The sequence below is a fragment of the Erpetoichthys calabaricus genome, chromosome 14 (assembly GCF_900747795.2).
Source record: "Erpetoichthys calabaricus chromosome 14, fErpCal1.3, whole genome shotgun sequence".
NCBI classification, from domain to species: Eukaryota; Metazoa; Chordata; class Cladistia; order Polypteriformes; family Polypteridae; genus Erpetoichthys; species Erpetoichthys calabaricus.
The window spans coordinates 111,967,197-111,988,761 of NC_041407.2; the positions used below are offsets into that span (position 1 = coordinate 111,967,197).

The window sequence follows — 21,565 nt, forward strand, 5'->3', positions numbered from 1 at the left end:
GCCATCTGGTCAGCTAAGGTCACCTGAAACCAGTAATGATTGTGTGTGTCCACTAGATGGCAGCAAGGGCCGAGTAGCTGACTTAAGTCCTACTGTACTGTAGAGTCCAAGTGAGCCGCCACATCGGGCGGGGGGGGGGGGGTGGGGGGGGGGCGGGGGGGGGGATGGGAAGGAGGGTCTCACCTCCGTGAGGAGGAGGAGGAAGAGGAGCTCTGCTACAGGACATAGTCAGACAGCTGCTGGCAGGAGAAGCAGGACACACTGTCCAGAATCCACTCCCACGACACAACCTGCACTTTGAATTTCCTCTTGAGAGCTGAACAGAAATAAAAATGTAAAAGGGAGAGACGGAGCCACTTTTAGAATGACAGGCGGTTGTTTGTGACACTCACATCTGACAGCAAGCTTTACTACCTCTGCTTACCTTGAATATCTTCTGCCCCATCGCCCTGGAGGTCCAGCTGCACAACCACCACTGGCGTCAGCCCCTGCATTATGAAGAAGAAGAGGGGGGGAAAAAAAAAAGTCCCCAATTTAAGAAGCACAAAGCACCAGACAATGGAGTGGAAGACCACCAAAGCGAGGCCCACAGCAAGCCCATTAGCCGCTCTGCTCTTACTTACAGAATGGCGGGACAGCAGGGAGGGGACAGAAGCCACTTTAGCTCCACACAGCTCAGCCATTAGCTCCAGTTGGCCTAAAACGAACCAAAGAAACCCGTGAATGGCAACATCTCTACAGCACCTTCTTACTGCATATGAGCTGGAACTTTCCATTTTCTACCTGTAGTCATGTCAGAAAATTGGCCAAAGCAGGACACCTCATAAGCACGGAGTGGCAGCTGAAAGGGAAACAAGACCCAATAAACGATTCCTACAGGAGGATAGGACCACCTGCACCAGCTCTGGAGATGTGGACATTACAGACAAGTAGACCTGAGCAGGTCCTGCACACTTGGCATCGCCTCCCACCGGAGCTTACCGCACCATCTGCCAGGGTCCGTGCTCTCCTTGGGCCACCATGATCCCGTCCATTGACAACGTCTCCCTTAACCTCAAACTCGGACTGCAAAACAGAGGAGTCGTATCTGAGTCCACTCTGGTCTGCTTGGCCAGTGCCGTTTACAGTTTATTTACTCAGATATGCTGGACATTGTTATTCATTTCTATGGCACATCTTCCTACAGAAGTAGAGCTCCACGTACTTTACTAAAGACCAAATTACAGCACAGCAGATAGAGAAAGGCTTCTAAAGGCTTGACTCGTTATACTTAAGATGGTGTGGGTGGTCCAAGTGGACCCCTCACCGTCTGCAGCCACTGCACCGATGTCATTAAAGACCAGTGGGATGGAGGAGGACCACATAACGTCCACACCGAATGGGCTGTAAGTGGGGGGCTTCTGCTGATGTAGTAAATCAGACCCTCATGTAACCTTACTTTGCCTCGTTAGGGTTAGGGGATGCGACTACACTTAATGAGGACCGACTGAAGGAGGAGATAAAAAGAAGAAGTGATCTCATCAGCAAGAACAGGAATGGAACCCACTGACAGGTAGGTGCGAGAACCAGTTCTTCATCCAGACATCAAGAGATGCACCAGGATGCAATTCGGAGAGCCAAACCCGTTATGTGGCCTCCTGTCCCTCTAAGGATTTACTTAAGTGCCGTCCTCTGCATGTAAACGACTCACCTCCTGGAGACGCCTGCCCCTTCGGAAACTCTCCTCAATCCCTGAAACACACAAACCACATTTTGCCACGTGTCATGAAGAAGCCCGCTTTCTCCTCAGCCCCAGTCGTCCCCCCCACTACTCACACTGGAAGCTGACCACCCACTTCCTCCCAGCAATGCCCAAGAAGTACTTTAAGGTTCTCTGACAAACGAGTTCCGCGTCTGTAAAGAGGATCAATAAGTAAGCAGAACACAGGGAAGCAGCATACCGGCTGGCATCGCACAGATCTGAGCATCTCACCGGTTTGGATGACGACATGTGTTGTTTGTGGGGTTACTTCAGGTGCCAAGGTGCCCCGAGCCTTCCTCGTAAACTTGTGTACCATCAACTGCAATTGGAGAGAAGAAAACATCTTAGAGCCTAGCAAGTACCTTAGGATAACAAACGTCAGCCCAACAGCCTGCTTCGTGGTGTGCTGTGGCAGCAAGCCCAAGAGGGGCACCGGATGACAGCCATGCACTCCAGAACCAGCTCACCATTTCATTTCTGTTCAAACCCGAAGTCACAATCTCCAGTCTAGCCTTGGCAACAGAAGGGGCAGGAATGCCTGGGACAGCAGCACAGGGGTCTCCACCTTCTTCCACGGCTTGCGGCAAGTTTCTCTTCGGGTCAGCTCCTTTTAAATAAAGGATCAAGTCAGTAATGAATGGCATGGTCAGGCATGGGTCACTTCAGTCCTGGCACTTAAGTCAAACCTTTTTCTCCAGACGGACAGCCCTCGGCGTCCTGTGTGCTCTGTTCTTTGAGTGCCGCTTCCAGGACTGCCATCTCTAGCTCGATTTGTAGCAAATCTTGTTGCATTTTGACTTTTTGCTAAATACAAATCACAAGCAGAAGTGGACGGTTATGACCTCAATAAGATGTCTGTAATGCACCGGGCTGCTCCTCAATGACTGCACTTGGGCAGAAGGTGGTCTGCAGCTCCAGATGAGTGGCATCAACCACAGCATGCATTTCCACAAGCCTGATGCCTGGGCAGTCTTCTGAAGTGATCACCCCCTTGCCCCCCCCCCCAAGGTGTTATTATTGACATGACCAAGACGTCATCACATTTATAATCGTATCACATGACGTGAGGAGCAGAGGACTTGGATAAGAACCCCTACTAGAGAGTGAGACCTTCCCATCACAACACCCAGGGCAGCTCTGCATTGAAACACAGACCTGGAAGATGAGCACATCGATCAGTATACGGTAGGTCTGAAGCCATATTGGTTATGGCCAGGGACTCCTCGAATGATTTCTTCATTAAGGAACCTCCTTCCACAGTGCAAGTCCACAATAAGGTGCCCGACAGTGGCTCTCTTTCTGGATGATGTTGCTCTTCCTAAATAAAATTTATGCACAGATGCTCCTCCAGCTGGGGGCACAGACAACATTGTTATCATCTCAAGTATGTGGAAATCCCACAGGATGAACACTGGGATTTTTTTTTTCTTTGGCACTTGAACCTGGGGCCGTAATTTAGAGGTTGGCACAATCAATTTCTCATCCTTTACTTGGTAAACTTCTACTCCATTGTTCCAATCAGAGACAGGGCCATGTATCGCAGTGGTAGAGTGCTATAGTGGTTCAGGCTTTGGACTTCAAATCCCACTGCTGACACCGTGTGACCATAAGAAAGTCACATGACCTGCCTGGGCTCCAATCGGAAAATCAAAAGAAATGGAACCAACTGCATCATAAACGTTGAAAGTCGCCTTGGATAAAGGCGTCAGCCAAATGAGTAAACGTTAAATGATGATGGCAGAAACAAAGCACTGGTACTGACATCTACACATGTCACATCAGGCATTAATTTGGAGCCATTATAAAAACATCTGCTTCAGTAAACATGTGTTTAGTTATCAGTATTAGAAAGACAAATTGAGCGAGAGTTTGTTAAAAGCCATGAACTTCCCATTCGGTCGTTTACCTGGGTATTGAGGGGCTCCTCTCCAGAGCAGTCATCCACCAGTGCGCTGCCCTTCTTGTCACAGCTGTGACATTTCAGAGGCTTGCCGTCTGCAAAAACAAACCATCATGACTTGCTGTACTTTGCACAAACCTTGCCACCATGACCGTGGCGCACAGACCTACCTGCACACTCCAGTTCTTTCTCAGCACAGTCATTCTTTATGTCATTTTGGGACACACCTCGAGGGACGAGATGTTGTTGATGCTTGAGAAGAGGTGGGGTAGAAAAGAGGTCCTGACTTGAAGAGCAGCAGCCATTCTTGCAAGATTCTTGCATCTCTCCTCCTTCAGGGTGGTGGGGCACAGAGTCTGACCTTTTACCCGTAGGTGTCAGCATTTCTTGATTTCTTTTTCCAAACAGGTCATTGAGTGAAGGGAGCACCTCATCTTCACTACAGCCAGAATCGGAGGACTGTAGCCTTTGCACGGCCCTCTTTCGGTGACCCACACTTGGGGACTGATGTTGGAGCAACCCATCTGGGGTCAAAGAAGTACAGAGCTCGCCCTCTGGCCGGGACTCTGCACTACTCTCACATTTCTCAGGGAAGTGGGCAGCCCCTGGCCAGGACGTTTCCTCTCTGGTCACATGAGGCAGCTTTTCTACAAAATCGAGGGTAGCAGTCCCACTAGCCTGGACTTTTCGAGTCATTGGGTTTTCGTCACATTCTGGTTCCCGAGCTGGACGTGGCTCCAGGTGAAAAGACTTGCGTTTAGTGGATTTAAATTCTTTCAACAGCAGCTCTGTGTCTAATTCACTGTCCACAAGGTCTCGCTCTCTCTCCTCATTAGATGCCTGCTGGGATTCTGACCGATTAGGAATTACCTGCTCCAACCCCAGCATTCCTAGTGTCTTCTCAGGATTTGGCACATCTATGGCTGCCCCCTGAATATGATAGCCAGGATGTTCATTCAAGCCTTCACTTGCAACTGTCTGCGGTGAACTGCTGGGGTAGTAGCTAATGTGCCCATCACTCGTGCCACTGTCAACATCACCGCCTTGGGAAGTCTGCCTGCTAATCAGTGCCAAAGGTGGAACAACTTTGCTGGATCTGCTGATAATTTTGTACTTTTTGCTCTTTTTTTTTCTGGCTCCTCTGACAGTCTTCACCTCACTCTTCAGAGTGTCTCTCATCTTCCTCAGTGAACTTGCCAGAGCTTCCTTTCTTGCATCAGTTTTCTTAGTGGAGACGCCTTCCCCACAAACATTATCTTCACCCTCTCTTGTCTGAATGCTTGTATTCAAGATGGAAGTTTTTTCGGAATCATCCAGATATTCCAAGCTATTCACTTGATCACATGTTTGTGCTTCCTCCTCATTGAAAGCTGAGCAAGACTCAGCAGAGCTCTTTGTGTCTGGGAGCGACGTCCTGCTTAAACGAGTATTCTGCCTTTTCTCTCTTCTATAAACTCTCCCAAAAACTTCATCCTCTAGAAGATGCCTGGGGTCCTGAGCTCCTGGTTTCTGGCTAGCTTCACAGTCATTCCCCTTTTCTGTATTGTCGTCCTCTGTCCTGGAGACTGCAGGACTCTCGGTGGCATTCAGGAGCCACTCAGAAACTCTCTCGATGCTCTTCCTCACCCGTACCTCGGCATCAGCAGTGGATTCAAGTGGCTCTGCTTTTCTGTCAGTTGTTGGACTAAATGTTCTCCTATCAGTTACTTGAAGATCTTCTCTATCAGAATTGCCTGCCACGTCATGTACTCCACTTGCAGAATATGGGCTTTCAGACTGCTTCAGGGTGCAAACGTAATCCTGATCTGTATCTGCCCATGTAGTTGGTAATGAATCCGCTTCAGCACACTCCCTGCGTCCTTCCTGCAGACCACTGCTCTCTAAAGGAACACAGAAAAACAAATGAGGAGCTACTTGGAAGCGCCAGTTGCTAGCTGTGCAAGGACTCGTGTAATCCCACTCAATCTGCAAGTTAATGTTCTCTCTTTAATAATAATAATTCTTTGCATTTATATAGCGCTTTTCTCACTATTCAATGCGCTCAGCAATTGCAGGTTAAGGGCCTTGCTTAAGGGCCCAACAGAGCAGAGTCCCTTTTTGGCATTTACGGGATTCGAACCAGCAACCTTCCAATTGCCAGTGCAGATCCCTAGCCTCAGAGCCACCACTCCGCCCTTTACAGTACAGTCACTCACTCATCATAGGTGCATGTGTCCATTGTCCATGTGATTGACTTACTTGGCCACTGAAAGATCGTATGCCTTGTTGCAACATCTACTGCAGACCAGACTTTCAGAGCACTGCATGCACGGGTCTCACCAAGAGTTTCAATAAAAACTCTTCCTCGTTACACTAAGCTGTATTCTCTGTAATGTACAGCACAGTCCTTTGGTTTTACTTATTACAACTTGTTATTTTCAACAGGTGAAGTTTTGACCATGGCTACTGGCAGGCTTTGTGATGGTAGTAATTGTAGCCATAGTTGTATTGTCATCCTAATACAGGAATGTCAAATAAAATAAACTGCCCCCTCATCATCATCATCATCACTGCATCGGCACACAGAAATCATAACTTGACAAATGACTACAAGACCAAAGCTACTCATAAAAAGACATGACAATTATTGCAAAGAATACAAATCGAGGTAAGCAATAATCAGAATGAACACTGTACAGTTCCTCATGGGTGAAGATGCAGTATAAAGCTAACATTTTGAGGAAGCTCGTAGGTTTAAGTAATTTGCAGTTGAGTTTCATTGTTGCAATTAGGAATTTCTTCATCAAGTCCTTCCTGCTGGTGTGTCAATATACATTCAGTTGACTGTTAAAAGTAAAAAAACAAAGTACAAGCATTGCAGCTATGCAATTAAATCACAGGACAACGTTCGATAGTGAACACTGTCCCACAGTTTCTACAAGTACATAATTAAGGAGTTAAGTTATGACTGCTTTCCATTTTTGATTTTATATCTCGAGCACAAACAGATAAAGTGCTTGTTATCCCTCAGAGTCATGCAGAGAGCGCCAAGTGCTGACTGAGCAACTGGCCTCATCACGGCCAACTCAAGCAGACACACAAAACTGCAACAAGAGGCTCGGCTACCAGCCCTGAGGAAGAGAACGGGCATCTAGTGGGGCAGATTTCCTGTTGCTGCAAGATGGGGATTGGGACTAACAGACACTAGGAGAGAACTGGTGGGTTTGGGAGGGCGTAACTAGGGCTGGAAGAATAAGTGACACAAACTTCATTTGGGACTTGCAGCTACACTGTGGTGCACTGGGGGAAACACAGACAGTAAGTTTGGGTTCCACATGCTGTCAAATATTTTAAGCATTTCTCCAGTTTAGTAACCGGCACATTAATCAGTGATAGTCTAGTCTTATAGTCTGACCAGCTAACAGATCTTAAAAGATGGTCAGCACTGTTCAAAAATATAAAAACATTATTCTAAATAGTTGCCCCATACCCCTCAAACCCCCCCACAATTCAGCAATAATATTAGGAAGACAACGTCTTTGTGAATTAAAGACCTTCCCTGCTTGAGTGAGCTCGTACTTCTCTAACTAGCATACTAAACAACACCCTATCCCTGCACAGTACACTTGAACGGCAAGGACTAATTTCTGTAGATTTTCATTGGACAGAACGTGTACCTAAAACAGACAGCTGATAACAATAACCTGATTACTCAACACAGGGACAGCACCCGTACAAACTAATTCAATGACCTCCAGTGGAACAAATCGTTAAATTTAATAAAAACGAGGCCACATATGAAATCCTGAAGAAACGCGCATTTTCAAGAAAAGGCGATTCTAACAAGAAGCAAAAGTGCCCTTATAAATGTACCAGCTTCGTTTTTCCACCCACCACAGTGACCTTCACAGATCCAGAGTACGCAGTTGTAGTTCAAGTGCAGGGTTTTGACCAAAGTCCAGTGTGTTAATCGGCAGTCCAAACTGGCCCTGCGTGTTCGCGTTTGTGATTGGGCCCTGCAATGGAATCCTAAGCTGTTCTCCTTTTATTTCCTGCTAGGAGAGGCTCCAGCCCCCATGAGCCTGAACTGAATTAGGCTGCTTTGGGAACACAGGGTTACGTGAACCTTAAAAGTAGGGTATGCATTCAGGACATGATGATATGATGTAATCCTTGGCGTTTCCTCTCTTCCAAGCTGTGCTTTATGATGGACTTAAACAATGTGTCAGTACAAAGCTAGTGAATTTCTTCTTATGCCCACTTGACTTTAAGGTACTACTGCAAACAAAAAAGTGATATCTGTCCTAATTCTGGACACAAATCTTTTATACCCAAACACAACATAAAGACTCCTTGAGACGAGAAGGCAGAAACCTCAGCCTTAAATGTGCTACACTAGTGTGAAGGTTGAAGAAATGTACAGGTACTCTAATACTATTTATTAGTCCCTTGTAAAATTAACTTGATTTCCAGAGATAAAGGGATCAGAGAAGTAGAGGAGGAGCATCAGAAACACCAAGAGCATATTAACACCTACAATTATGTCTGTTTAAATGCAAGACAAGACCAAAATCCACAACAAGGCTTTAGAGTTGATCCCAGATGTAAACAAGTGTCTCTCCTCAAGAACAATCTTCACTTTGTCCACAAAGATCAAACTGAACCAGGAACCAAACCAGACCAGGACATGACATGCCTGAACCTTTAGATGCTTTCCTGACACGCCAGTGAACAGTTGCAAAAGCAGAAAAGGAAGCACAAATGAAACAACGAGCAGCAGAATACAGATATGAAGTAACAAGTCTAGCATCTCCACACCAATTAATAATGTAAATGTAGTCACTTGGTATTTAAAATGAACAGAGTATCACTTAAATCACAAAGCATAAGCTGCACTGAAGTTCATACCCACTTCAGAAGGCTGGGGCTTCCTCTCACTTCGTCGAGCAGACCCAGCGCTATCCACTCCGCCATGCTGTAAGCCAGGCACTAGTCGTCTGAGAATAAAAGCAGAGTTCAGTCAGAAGGCGCACACTACTCAGAAACCAGACAGACGTTAACGTAAGATCGCCAAGATCCTGCTCATGCAGAGCCAAGCTTAAAAAATGATCAGACACACACACAGCAACAGCCGAAAATAAATCTGCAGACTTACTGATTAGAGGACTTCCTTCCAAAGAGCACCACCTTTGAGTCTGAAAGCACAAAAATAAAAATACAAGAACGAGCAACTTACAGGAGAGTGTGTGACAAAGTGGGCAAAAAGCAGAAGCCAGAGCTGGTCCTCACTCACCTGTTTCGACGTACATCAGCCCTCCTGTTTCCAGTATGCGCCTCTTTCTCTGAATGGAGGACTTTCTACTGACCACTTCTGTAACAACAGTTGGGGACGGAATCTCCTGTGAAGACAAAATACAGCAAGTTCACCCAACACAAAGTCAAGTGTCCAATAATATACTGCACATTATTTCAGGAGGTCTGTTGCACATCTTCCCAGCAGAACAATGGACTCCTTTGTATTCATGCACACCAACACATCCAGGTAAAGGAATGGGGCACACATATTCCCTTCATTACAAGCACCACACCTGACACACGCTACTAGCGCACAGGTATGATGCCTCACCCCATCTGCTTCACTCCTCTCAGTACGTGTGGGGGGTCCATATTTCCTGAACTTGCCATGAGAGCTCTGAGAGGATTCGTGCTGACGGCTCCGGACATCGATGTGGACTGCAGACAGAAGGCAGATTAAAAATGAAAGCTGACTACATTCCACTGTCACCCGTGAAGCAGATACACTCCTCAGTATTGTCTACTCACAGTCACTCCCTGTGTCACGCTCATAAGCACAAATAGTTCTCAACAAACCATCAACAAGTAATTTAAAGCGAGGACTGTCCTGCAGACTCCTGTCAAGGCAAACAATGAAAAAGTGTCCTGGTGAATTCAGGTATGGCTGAGCCTAAAGGCAGATCGGCAGTCACTATTGCCACAGTGAAACAAAGCATGGCAGCGCCAGCAGCAGGCATTCTTACCTCTTCGTCACTTGGTTTTTGCACAACGGGCATTGTGCCGGTCCTCCTTTAGCTCTGCTCAAAAGCTTCAACATACAAAACCTTCACAAGGAAAAGAAACAAGCAAAGTTAGAGACATTTCTTAGCAAACAGTCAGAGGCTCTTGGGTCACACAGTGAAGCACTTTAGGCAAGAAGACGGACAGCATATGGCGCACTGTGCAGAGGACTGGGGTGGCAAGCATGTAGTGACATCCACATTGTTTGGTACAGCAATCATTTTTAGGCAAAATAGAGTAACAAAAACAGTGGATCACAAACAAAATGTCTTTCAAGACAGTAATCAGTGTGATTTGGGTACAAGATCTCTGTACTGGATCACATATCATGAAAAATAAGTAAGTAAATAAATAATACAACAAAAATGAAACATTTAAATGCATTCCTGACAGAGCGTACTGCGTAATGTTTTACTTTACTATTATGCTTTCGTACACGTTACCTTGCATTCGCTATAATTTTATTATATTTGTAATTGCATATGATGTGCTCGACTTGTCATGGCAGTGTGATACATATGAGGCAAAAATGGAATGCTTCAAGTTTGGTTTCTTTAAATATACACACTACATATACAAAAATATCCATTTAAATATACAGTAATAAACCCACAGAAAGCTCTCTGATATTTAGTAATCATCAGAAGATTCAGCCAGTTGGCTTCAGATGAGTGGAAGACTGAAAATGCAGTTAACAGCGAACTCCATTTGAGGTAGACCTCTGGAGGATCATTGGTCCTTTAGGGTAGGAAAAGTGACATTTTTCCTGGCTTGCTTATCCAAATCAATACAGACTTGAGCATCTATAACTGCAATATCATTATTTAGTGATTGAGTGCCATGTCTGTCAAAACTAAATGGCAAACGTTCACAGCCACTATGATGTCTTGCTGCTGGCCAGGAGGAGTGCATAGCAGGATAACAAAGAAGTCAATAAATAAAGTAAAGACAAGGAATCAGAGTCCTGACTTTCTTCCTCTTCTCCATCAGTCTCCAGCAGACTGCCGGTCTGTTTTGTGCTCTCGCTCTCTCCGTCTATCCCACACACCAGCGTTACAGCCAACGGCTCCCCATGCCTGGCTTTCCACTGCTCCTGGCTGGGATTACGACACCCAAAGCCCAGCATAAGTTCATCTCTGTCATGAAGAGGGGTCCTATTCTCATCCTGCCACTCAGTCTCTCATTTGATATGGCACTCACCTAATTCTATGACAAAGCCACCATGTAACTCTTGTATTTTCAATAGCCCACCAATCCACTGCAGGGTAGTACAACACCTACCTGCAAAACTGGTGATCACAGCGTGTGGCAACCGGCTCCTTCATCAGATCCAGGCTGAAACAAGACATTTAATAAAGACACTTAGCAAATGCAAGGGCTTACAGAGTCACTTACAAATACTAAATTCTTTAATTCTGTGTGAAACCTGCTTAAGTGGAAATGGTGCCAGTGTCCCTTTAGAAGCTGCTCCTCTGGGTTATAATTTCTGCCATTCTGTTCACCAAGGGAAGAAGGAGGGCGGCCTCACACATATTTTTCTAGCCAGTTAAATGTAATGTCATCAGCCTTGGCAATTTTACATCTTTCAATTATCTTGCACAAGTTATTGAAGGAGTTTCACATTCTCTACCACTGTACTTACTGTTTATCGCCCACTGAAATAGAATGCATCCTTTATTGGTGAATTTTCAAATCTATTATCTATAATAACCAAAGCCACAGAGGATGCACAAACCAGTGTGTCCCAAGCCTGGATAAACTTGGAAGGTTACATCAGGAAGGGCATCCAGTGTAAAATTTTGCCAGATCAATATGCAGACAACAATACAGTTTTCCATACTGGATTGGCTCGGGTTAACAATGGCTGCCACCAATATGGATAATAATACAGTGTACTGGTGGAAATTGAGCTTCTGTTGGCCGAAGAAGAGGGGGGAGATGTGTCCAGAGGAAACAGGAGAGGAGGAAAGCAAAGAGAGTGGAACTGACGGTAGGAACTTTGAATGTTGGCCGTATGAGTGGTAAGGGGAAAGAGTTAACAGATATGATGGAGAGAAAGAAGGTCGATATATTGTGAGACTAAATAGAAGGGGAGTAAGGCCAGGGGGATCGGAGAGGGATTGAAATCATGGTGTGGATGGGAGGAGAAATGGAGTAGGAGTTATTCTGAAGGAACAGCATGTCAAGAGTGTCCTGGAGGTGAAAAGAGTGTCAGACAGAGTGAGGATGGTGAAGCTGGAAACTGAAGGTGTGATGATGAATGTTGTTAGTGCATATGCACTGCAAGTTGGGTGTGCAATGGGTGAGAAAGAAGATTTTTGAAGTGAGTTGGATGAAATGATGAACAGTGTACCCAAGGGACAGAAAGTGGTGATTGGAGTGGATCTCAATAGACATGTTGCTGACGGTAACAGTGGAGACAGGAGGTGATGGGTAGGTATGGTGTCAAGGAGAGGAATGAAGAAGGTCAGAGGATAGTAGATTTTGCCAAAAGGATGGACATGGCTGTGGTGAATACATATTTTAAGAAGAGGGAGGAACATAGGGTGACATACAAGAGTGGAGGAAGATGCCCACAGGTAGATGACATCCTATGCAGAAAAGTTGATCTGAAGGAGACTGAAGACTGCAAAGTGGTGGCAGGGTAAAGTGTAGTTAAGCAGCATAGGATGGTGATCTGTAGGATGACGTTGGAGATCAAGAAGAGGAGGAGTGTGAGGGCAGAGCCAAGGATGAAATGGTGGAAGCTGAAAAAGGAAGACTGCAAGGGTTAGGGATAGGGAGGAGGTGAGACAGGCACTGGGTGGCAGTGAAGAGTCACCAGACAGCTGGGAAACTACAGCAGATGTAGTAAGGGTGACAGCAAGAAGGGTGCTTGGCGTGACATCTGGAAAGAGGAAGGAGGAAAAGGAAACCTGGTGGTGGAATGAGGAAATACAGGAGAGTATACAGAGGAAGAGGATGGCAAAGAAGAAGTGGGATAGTCAGAGAGATGCAGAAAGTAGACAAGAGTAGAAGGAGATAAGGCTCAAGGTGAAGAGAGAGGTGGTGAAGGCTAAAGAAAAAGCGTATGATGTGTTGTATGAGGGGTTGGATACTAAGGAGGGAGAAAAGGACCGGTGGGCTACACAGAGGGGCGGGGCTGAGCTGAGAAAGATGTGCAGCAGGTTAGTGTGATAAAGGATAAAGGTGGAAACATACAAGTGAGGAGAGTGTGTTGAGCAGGTGGAAAGAGGACTTTGAGAGGCTGATGAATGAAGAGAATGAGAGAGAGAGAGAGAAGTTTGAATGACGTGGAGATAGTGAATCAGGAAGTGGAACGGATTAGCAAGGAGGAGGTAAGGACAGCAATGAGGAGGATGAAGAATGGAAAAGCTGTTGGTCCAGATGACATACCTGTGGAAGCATGGAGGTGTTTAGGAGAGATGGCAGTAGAGTTTTTAACCAGATTGTTTAATGGAATCTTGGAAAGTGAGAGGATGCCTGAGGAGTGGAAAAGAAGTGTAGAATAGGGGGGATGTGCAGGACTGCAGTAACTACAGGGGGACAAAATTGATGAGCCACAGTTATGGGAAAGAGTAGTGGAAGCTCAGTTAAGAAGTGAGGTGATGATTAGTGAGCAGCAGGATGGTGTCATGCCAAGAAAGAGCACCACAGATGTGATGTTTGCTCTGAGGGTGTTGATGGAGAAGTAGAGAGAAGGCCAGAAGGAGTTGCATTGCGTCTTTGTGGACCTGGAGAAAGCATATGACAGGGGGTCTCGAGAGGAGCTGTGGTATTGTATGAGGAAGTCAGGAGTGGCAGAGAAGTATGTAAGAGTTGTACAGGATATGTACGAGGGGAGTGTGACCGTGGTGAGGTCTGCGGTGGGAGTGATGGAGGTGGGATTACATCAGGGATCGGCTCTGAGCCCTTTCTTATTTGCAATGGTGATGGACAGGTTGACAGAGGAGATTAGACAGGAGTCTCCGTGGACTGTGATGTTTGCTGATGACATTGTGATCTGTAGAGAGAGTAGGGAGCAGGCCAAGGAGACCCTGGAGAGGTGAAGAGGAATGAAGGTCAGTAGGACCACCAAGACAGAATACATGTGTGTAAATGAGAGAGGGTTCAGTGGAATGGGGAGGATGCAGGGAGTAGAGTTGGTGAAGGTACAGAGTAACGGGGATTGTGGAAGAGAAGTGAAGAAGAGAGTGCAGGCAGGGTGGAGTGGACGTAAACTGTAAACTTAAAATGGAGTGCTGTAGGGCAGAACGTCAATGGACTAAGATTAAATGAACGGTCCATTATGAAATTCTCATATAACTAAATACTATAATGCAGCAATTCATCTAGTGAGAGGGTCTAACTTTTCTAAAATTATTAATACCAGCACAGGAAATCCAAAAGTCTTATTTTCAACAGTTGATTGCTTTTTAAACCCAGCTCCATTAGCACTGAAAGAATCAGAGGCTAAAAGTGAAGATTTTACAGAATATTTTAGAGAAAAGACCGATAATATTAGACGTACTATAAAACCAAGTTCAAAGAAAAATTTTGTTGAGCACCAATGAACTCAGCATTGTGAACTTAGCTGCTTCACTAAAATTAGTTAATAATTAAAACAGTCCACTTGTGCATAAGACCCCACTCCTACAAGCTTCTTTAAAGAAGTTTCTGATCTACTTCATCAACATTGTTCTTGAAACAGCAAAATGTTCATTAGATTCTGGCATTTTCTCCGGTTCTTTCAAGACTGCTGTAATTAAAACTCTGCTCAAGAAAAATACCCTGGATTGCTCTCCCTTAAACAATTATAGGCCAGTCTCCAATCTGCCTTTTTTCAGTAAAATTCTACAAAAAGTAGTTTTTCGGCAGTCAAGTAATTATTTGAATAAAAATGTTATTCTAGATAAGTATCAGTCAGGTTTCACATCAAGTCACAGTACTGATACAGTTGCAGTTAAATTAGTAAAGGATTTGTGAATTAATGCAGATGCAAATAAGATATCTGTACTTGTTGTGCTAGACTTGAGCGCAGCATTCAATGCTGCAGGTCGTGATATTCTTATAAAGCAGCTTGGCCAGGGGGTAGGACTGTTGGGTTCTGCCTTAGCCAGGTTTAAATCTTAGATAAACCGCAAAGAAATTCTTTTGTCAATTATGGAGGTTGTGCATTAAAGATACATGACATTCAATATGGTGTACCGCAGGTGTCAATTTTGGGACCATTACTGTTTTCACTCTGCATGCTTCCTTCTGTTAGGGCAGATTATTTCAAAATGCAATGTAAATGACCATAGCTATGCTGATGACCCAAAGCTCTATTTATCCAGCGCAGCTGACGACCCTGAGGCTCTAAATCTTTTCAATCCACTGCCTTTCTAGTATAACAGAATGGATGAGTATGATGTTCCTTAAACTAAACAAGGTAAAACAGAATTGTTAGTTATTGGCAGCAATAAACAAAGTTAATCATCTGGCCCTGCGAACCAAACCAGCGGTAAAGAATGTAGGAGTTATTATTGACTCTGACCTTAACTTCAGATCACAAATTAATAATATTACCAAGACTGCTTCTTCCATCTAAGGAATATTTCAAGGGTGCAAGCTCTTATAAAATTTATCCATCCATCCATCCATCCATTGTCTCCCGCTTATCCGAGGTCGGGTCGCGGGGGCAGCAGCTTGAGCAGAGATGCCCAGACTTCCCTCTCCCCGGCCACTTCTTCTAGCTCTTCCGGGAGAATCCCAAGGCGTTCCCAGGCCAGTCGAGAGACATAGTCCCTCCAGCGTGTCCTGGGTCTTCCCGGGGCCTCCTCCCGGTTGGACGTGCCCGGAACACCTCACCAGGGAGGCGTCCAGGAGGGCATCCTGATCAGATGCCCGAGCCACCTCATCTGACTCCTCTCGATGCGGAGGAGCAGCGGCTCTACTCTGAGCCCCTCCCGGATGACTGAGCTTCTCACCCTATTCTTTAAGGGAAAGCCCAGACACCCTGCGGAGGAAACTCATTTCAGCCGCTTGTATTCGCGATCTCGTTCTTTCGGTCACTACCCATAGCTCATGACCATAGGTGAGGGTAGGAACATAGATCGACTGGTAAATTGAGAGCTTCGCCTTGCGGCTCAGCTCCTTTTTCACCACGACAGACCGATGCAATGCCCGCATTACTGCGGATGCCGCACCGATCCGCCTGTCGATCTTATAAAATTTAAAGCTGCTGAATAATTAACACATGTATCTGTATTAAACTGACTAGATTACTGTAATGCTCTCCTATCAGGACTATCCAAGAAGGGCGTAAATTGGCTACAGCTTGTCCAGAACACAGCAGCAAGAATTTTAATTTAAAAGAAACAAATATGAGCATATATCCCCAATATTTATATCTTTACAATGGCTGCCAGTGTCCTTTAGAATAGATTTTAAAATCCTTCTACTTGTATGTAAGGCTTGTAACAATCTTGGCCCTCCGTACCTTTCACAATGCCTGTTTCCTTATGTACCGAATCGCAATCTTCAACTTGCAAAGACTGGTTTGTTTGTTATTCCAAGAGCTAAGCATAAAATAAATGGTGAGGCAGCTTTCTGTTCTTATGCACCTAAAACTTGGAATATTTTACCAATACAAACACACCAGACTAAGTCTGTAGACCATTTCAAAAATCTTCTACAAACCCTTTTTTTTTTTTTTTTTTTTTATAAATCTGGCTTTCCAGTAATTAAAACATAACATCAGCCCTTTGATGTTTAAATAAGTACCCAGCATTAATCCATTGTTTTTCTTAGGTTGTTGTTTGGTCGCCCATCCTGTATGGTAGCGCTGTGTACCCCCCCACCCCTGCTCAAAGTGCTCTCACCTGGGGTACTGGAAGAAATGACAGGGCATTGGAAACCTTTATAGATGACTGTATCAACTGTGCCCAGTGGAGGGTGGGCAACCAGCTGGCTGAGGGCATTTCGACTTCTGTGATGTAGAGACCGATTACCATCAGACTTAACGATTTGATTGCTCCCTTCTGTCTTCCGACTGTGGCCCTCCACAGGTTTATTTTACTCCTATTGCCCCAATCTCAGGAGTTTTTTTGTTTTCCTCTCCTCTGTGCCAGCTGATCAGCTAATCACATTCAGGAATCAAGAACTCCATCTGCATCCTTAATCAACCAACCAACACTGCTAAGGACTCTTTCATTTGCTTTTGTATCTGCTCACTGAATTTAATAACATCTGTCTCTACTTAATGTGTTGCCATGTACATATGCCTAAGAGAAATGCAGATATACAGTATACTGCATTATATCTATCTATCTCTACCTACATATCTATCTATCTATCTATCTCTCACTCTCTCTCTATATATATATATATATATATACACACACATACAGTATATATATATATATATAAAATATAATGTGTGTGTGTGTAAATTAGGTTTGGTTATTCTCTTGCCATCTTCATGTATAAGACTTTTAACTGGAAAATAATATGAACCTATTTCTGAAAAGAATGAAGGATTGTTTTGCTCTTCACTGTTTGAATTTTGCTTAACAATGCCCTGATTGATTTCCTGTTTAGTATACTTATATTTATTAAATATTATTGTTAATTGTTGATATTAATCAAAGATAATATTCAAGTAATTATGGTACATTGTCATTGTTTTTGTTGATTACTCTTTGGAAAGCACCTTGACTTGCATGTAAATGTATAATAATGTGCTATATAAATAAAGTTATTATTACCGTCCACAATGCCAAAGAAGAAAAACTAAACCATAGATCTCCGAGCTCCTAATGGCCCCATTCAGCAGAATGCTGCCCCCCAAGCATGGAATATTAAATTTATTCTCAGTAAGTGAAGTGTAATATCACTAAAGCTGGACAAAATAATGAGAATGGAGATCACCTGAACTGCTGAAACCTGCAGATTAGAAGGACCAAGAGTCACTGGGGACGTCACACTGCACGACTGTAAGTCTCACTGAGACTAACCTGGACTTGCTAAGCTTATTAAAATGACGTCCACGACTGAAAATTGCTGGAAACATCAGGTAGTGCACCAGGGTTTTTAATGATAAGCATTTATTTTCAACAAAAATATCCAAATGTTTAAAGATGATAAATTCCTAATTGAAGGATAATTAGTGAACTTTCTTGGTTTCCTCCCATAGCCCTTACAAAAACAAAAATTCTGACAAACCTGACATTTGAGTCAAATCAAACATGAGGTTACTGTTCTGTAGACTAAAACAATCTAAACATGGTGTTCTTTTAAATGACACATTCTGTATTCCTTCAAGTATTTTTTCTCTTAATTGTAGCACACTGCCTCTTGCCCCAGGTAAATATTTTCCTGACTGAAGCAGTATTTTAAATAAGTTTATAAATCAAGTCTTTGAAGATAGCTTACATTCTTAAAGTACTGTACATACATTTTAAAATGTACCACATATGTTCACATGTTCAATTACTACTTCTCTAAAGTGCAGTCATAAGATACTTTCCTTTTTGTGAGACTTTTTCCATTACTGATGTAAGTCCACGTGTCCTCATTACTATACTTGTGTGATTTTCTTTAACTCCAGGGTCCAATTTCAATCAGTGACACCTAAAGATATTCATTTACTGTTGTTGTCCACGGAATACAAATGGGAATGCAGCAAGGAGTGTCAAGTGCTGCTACCTCTGCTCGGAAATCTGCTAAACACCAGCAAAATTCTGAACACCAGCAAAACCAAGGAGCTGGTAGTGGATTTTAGGAGGACCAGGCCCCTCATGGACCCCATTATCATCAAAGATGACTGTGTGCAGAGGGTGCAGACCTATAAATACCTGGGAGTGCAGCTGGATGATAAACTGGACTGGACCATCAATACTGATGCTCTGTGCAAGAGAGGACAGAGCCAACTATACTTCCTTAGAAGACTGGCGTCCTTCAACATCTGCAATAAGATGCTGCAGATGTTCTATCAGACGGTTGTGGCGAGCGCCCTCTTCTACGCGGTGATGTGCTGGGGAGGCAGCATAAAGAAGAGGGACGCCTCACGCCTGGACAAACTGGTGAGGAAAGCAGGATCTATTGTAGGCAAGGAGCTGGACAGTTTGACATCCGTGGCAGAGCGATGGGCACTGAGCAGGCTCCTGTCAATCATGGAGAATCCACTGCATCCACTAAACAGGATCATCTCCAGACAGAGGAGCAGCTTCAGCGACATACTGCTGTCACCGTCCTGCTCCACTGACAGACTGAGGAGACCCCACACTATGCGACTCTTCAATTCCACCTGGGGGGGGGGGGGGTAAACGTTAACATTATACAAAGTTATTGTCTGTCTGTATACCTGCATTGTTATCACTCTTGAATTTAATATTGGTTTTTATCAATATGCTGCTACTGGAGTATGTGAATTTACTCTTGGGATTAATAAAATGTGTATCTATCTATCTAATAACAAGCTTCAAGCTTTCAGTAACCTTGCAGTTCTGGAGACCTCTTTCCAATTTCCACAAATAAACTGGAAGCAGACACCAAGTCTAAACGACCAAATGGACGACTTTATACCAGCAACTTACTGATCGTGTTTAGTTCGTTTGGATGCTCTTACTCTTACATGTTACAGTGCGGCCTGGCAGATGGGAGATGTCTGTAGTGCCCATCTACACAGTAGTACATAGCTTTAGTTGGCAGGTTTTCTCTGCCGATTATTGCTGGTGTTCTATCACAGAAAGCTCATTTGTATCCCAGCTTGTGTACGGACGTTTATTCAAACATTTTGACCCACCATAGTCACCGTGAATTGGGAAGAAAACTGGCAACCTTCTCTTGGAAAATGTAGCAGCAATAACCTGGAATTGGATTAGTTAACCTTGCTTTGGTGTCAGAAGCAGGACTCTGAAATGTCATGATTTGTAAAACTGGAAACGTCGCTGCTTCAGAATGGAAAAGTCTGGTTAAATGTGAAATCATACTTAAAAATACACAAATCCACACCAAAATAAATGTTATCATTTATGAAAAGAATCTAGGAGAAGTAAAATAAACCTCAGCAACAATATACAACTGATGCCATTACTTCGGAGACATCCAGATGAAAAACTCCAATTCGATTTGGCAAATGAAGCCCCCCACAGCCCCGCCGACTTGCGAAGCTGAAGTAATCGATTCCTAATTGACGATTGGATATTATTGTCTGCTCTGTGTAAAAATCAGTAATGTCGATAGGTTTCATTATTATTTGTTGCCAACACAAAGCCCTCGTGTGTTTACCACCTCGTTTAACTGCATTAGTTTTTAAAGACAAGTCACAAATATAGAAAATGATACGCCACTCGCGAGTGAATTCAACATCGAGCATCAGATACCGAACGTGTAAAGAATGCAGCTTCGCGTACGATTACACAGGTGGCACAACTCACCAGATTGGACACTGCAGGTTCTGGTGAATCTTTACTAAGAGCAGCTTGACATCGTCAATCTTGCAGCTGGAGGTCTGCATCGTGCAAAAGAACTCGCCGCCCGAACAGAACGACGCGCCGATTTGTTTACCCTTCTTCTTCCGTCTTTTTTCGCGCACTTCGAGTCGCCCGCCAGAAGGATACGTACGAACGTCGTGACATCATCGTCACGCCTCAATCCTCCTATCGTTGACGGGATTCGTCTCAGGTTATCCGGAAACAGCGAATCACAGCCGCTGCTGACTGAAGCTGCCCTTGTGGAAAACAACGCTGCTTAGTAATCGTTAAATACTTTCGTCCAGAATTTAACAGAACCGGACACCTAAAAAATATGAAACCGGCTGACGAGGCAGAGTCATGAACTTAGTTAAGTGGCAGCGCCCATCTTCTCTCTCTCTCGCAGTTCTTGAGAATGTGTGTGATGCCGACTGGCGCAGAGTTTAGTTCTGCAGCTTCACAGTACCAGAGTTTGGGATTCCAGTCCTGGCCTGGTTACTAACCTTGTGGATGGATGGATGATTTAAGCTGTGCTTGTTGATTGCGCTGCCAAGTATTTTAAGTTGCGTGAAGCCTGGCACCAGAAAAAAGGGATTTGTTATCATTACTAACTTATTAAGGTCCTGCTTCTACTAATTCAGTGATGGACACCAAAAAGGATTTCTTATTGGTTTTTTTTCCTGCCTTCGTCTACAAACCCAGGCAGAAGCAGGTGAGGCCAGAGAGCTGCATATATATATATATATAGAGAGAGAGAGAGAGAGAGATGAGGCGCCATAGTGGATGGGGTGGGATAGACTAGCAGATCAGGTGACCTCAACAGTTCAGACTGAAATACCCCAAAAACGGCCAAAAAGGTAAGGATTTTAGGGGTCACTGTCCAGTTATAAGTGATGCCAGCGTCAATGACTCTTACACGTGATCTGAACAAGGCAGAGAATGAAAATTCACTTAAAAACACTCACAAATAACGACTTTCCCAGTGTTTGCTTAAAAATGGAGTTCGTCACGGTCAGTGGTGGTCCGCTTCTCCATAATGGCCTGCTTTGACAGTACATTTGCTCTCTCAATCTAAGCTGTTGTTTGGACAGTGGGGAGGACCGAAGGCCTGAAAGTGAACTTTGTTCTGACTATTAAAAGAATGGTGAAATATTCAAAAGGCCGCCCTGCCAGGCCGTTCAGTCAAATATCATCCTGCTGATAGCTGTCTGCTCCAACACAAGGTGCCATGCCTGACTTGTCCTTCCGGCACTTTGGTGCTCACACTTTTTTATTTCCTGCTCTTTGGTACTCTTGGCTTACATTTAATTATATTTACACCTAAGAGGTCTGTCACCGTGAAACACCTGGGGGCTGCCTTTATTGACAAGACGTTCCCCTTCACCCAGAATATTTGTCATTGTAAACTTGTAATGTTTGCTGTATTTTTTGTTT

The 21,565-nt window shown here is 44.3% G+C and overlaps 1 protein-coding gene across 2 annotated transcripts; it reads right to left on the reverse strand.

Moving 5' to 3' along the window:
• Nucleotides 1–151: 151 nt before the first annotated feature.
• LOC114664794 (breast cancer type 1 susceptibility protein homolog) lies at nucleotides 152–21,205 on the reverse strand. 2 transcript variants are annotated; one of them, XM_051919019.1, is made up of 20 exons: nucleotides 21,097–21,205; nucleotides 10,977–11,030; nucleotides 9,659–9,739; nucleotides 9,444–9,532; nucleotides 9,247–9,353; nucleotides 8,914–9,019; nucleotides 8,776–8,815; nucleotides 8,529–8,617; nucleotides 3,812–5,521; nucleotides 3,648–3,736; nucleotides 2,428–2,545; nucleotides 2,209–2,348; nucleotides 1,973–2,060; nucleotides 1,816–1,893; nucleotides 1,691–1,731; nucleotides 982–1,065; nucleotides 784–841; nucleotides 624–697; nucleotides 425–488; nucleotides 152–316 (listed from the first exon to the last, which is right to left on the reverse strand). In XM_051919019.1, the coding sequence occupies exons 2-20, from the start codon at nucleotides 11,018–11,020 to the stop codon at nucleotides 216–218; spliced, it is 3,201 nt and encodes a 1,066-aa protein (XP_051774979.1). In that variant the 5' UTR covers nucleotides 11,021–11,030; nucleotides 21,097–21,205; the 3' UTR covers nucleotides 152–215. The 2 variants fall into 2 exon arrangements, with proteins under 2 accessions (XP_051774979.1, XP_028674898.2); XM_028819065.2 differs by lacking the exon at nucleotides 21,097–21,205 and adding an exon at nucleotides 20,096–20,263.
• Nucleotides 21,206–21,565: the final 360 nt, after the last annotated feature.

Excerpts from the sequence above, each read along its gene's own strand:
- LOC114664794 (XM_028819065.2), bottom strand. The coding sequence starts at position 20,175 with ATGCAGACCTCCAGCTGCAAGATTGACGATGTCAAGCTGCTCTTAGTA. Across the intron at positions 11,031-20,095 it reads AACCTGCAGTGTCCAATCTG|CCTGGATCTGATGAAGGAGC; the intron begins GTGAGTTGTGCC and ends GTCTTGTTTCAG. Across the intron at positions 9,354-9,443 it reads GCGTGACACAGGGAGTGACT|TCCACATCGATGTCCGGAGC; the intron begins GTGAGTAGACAA and ends TTCTGTCTGCAG.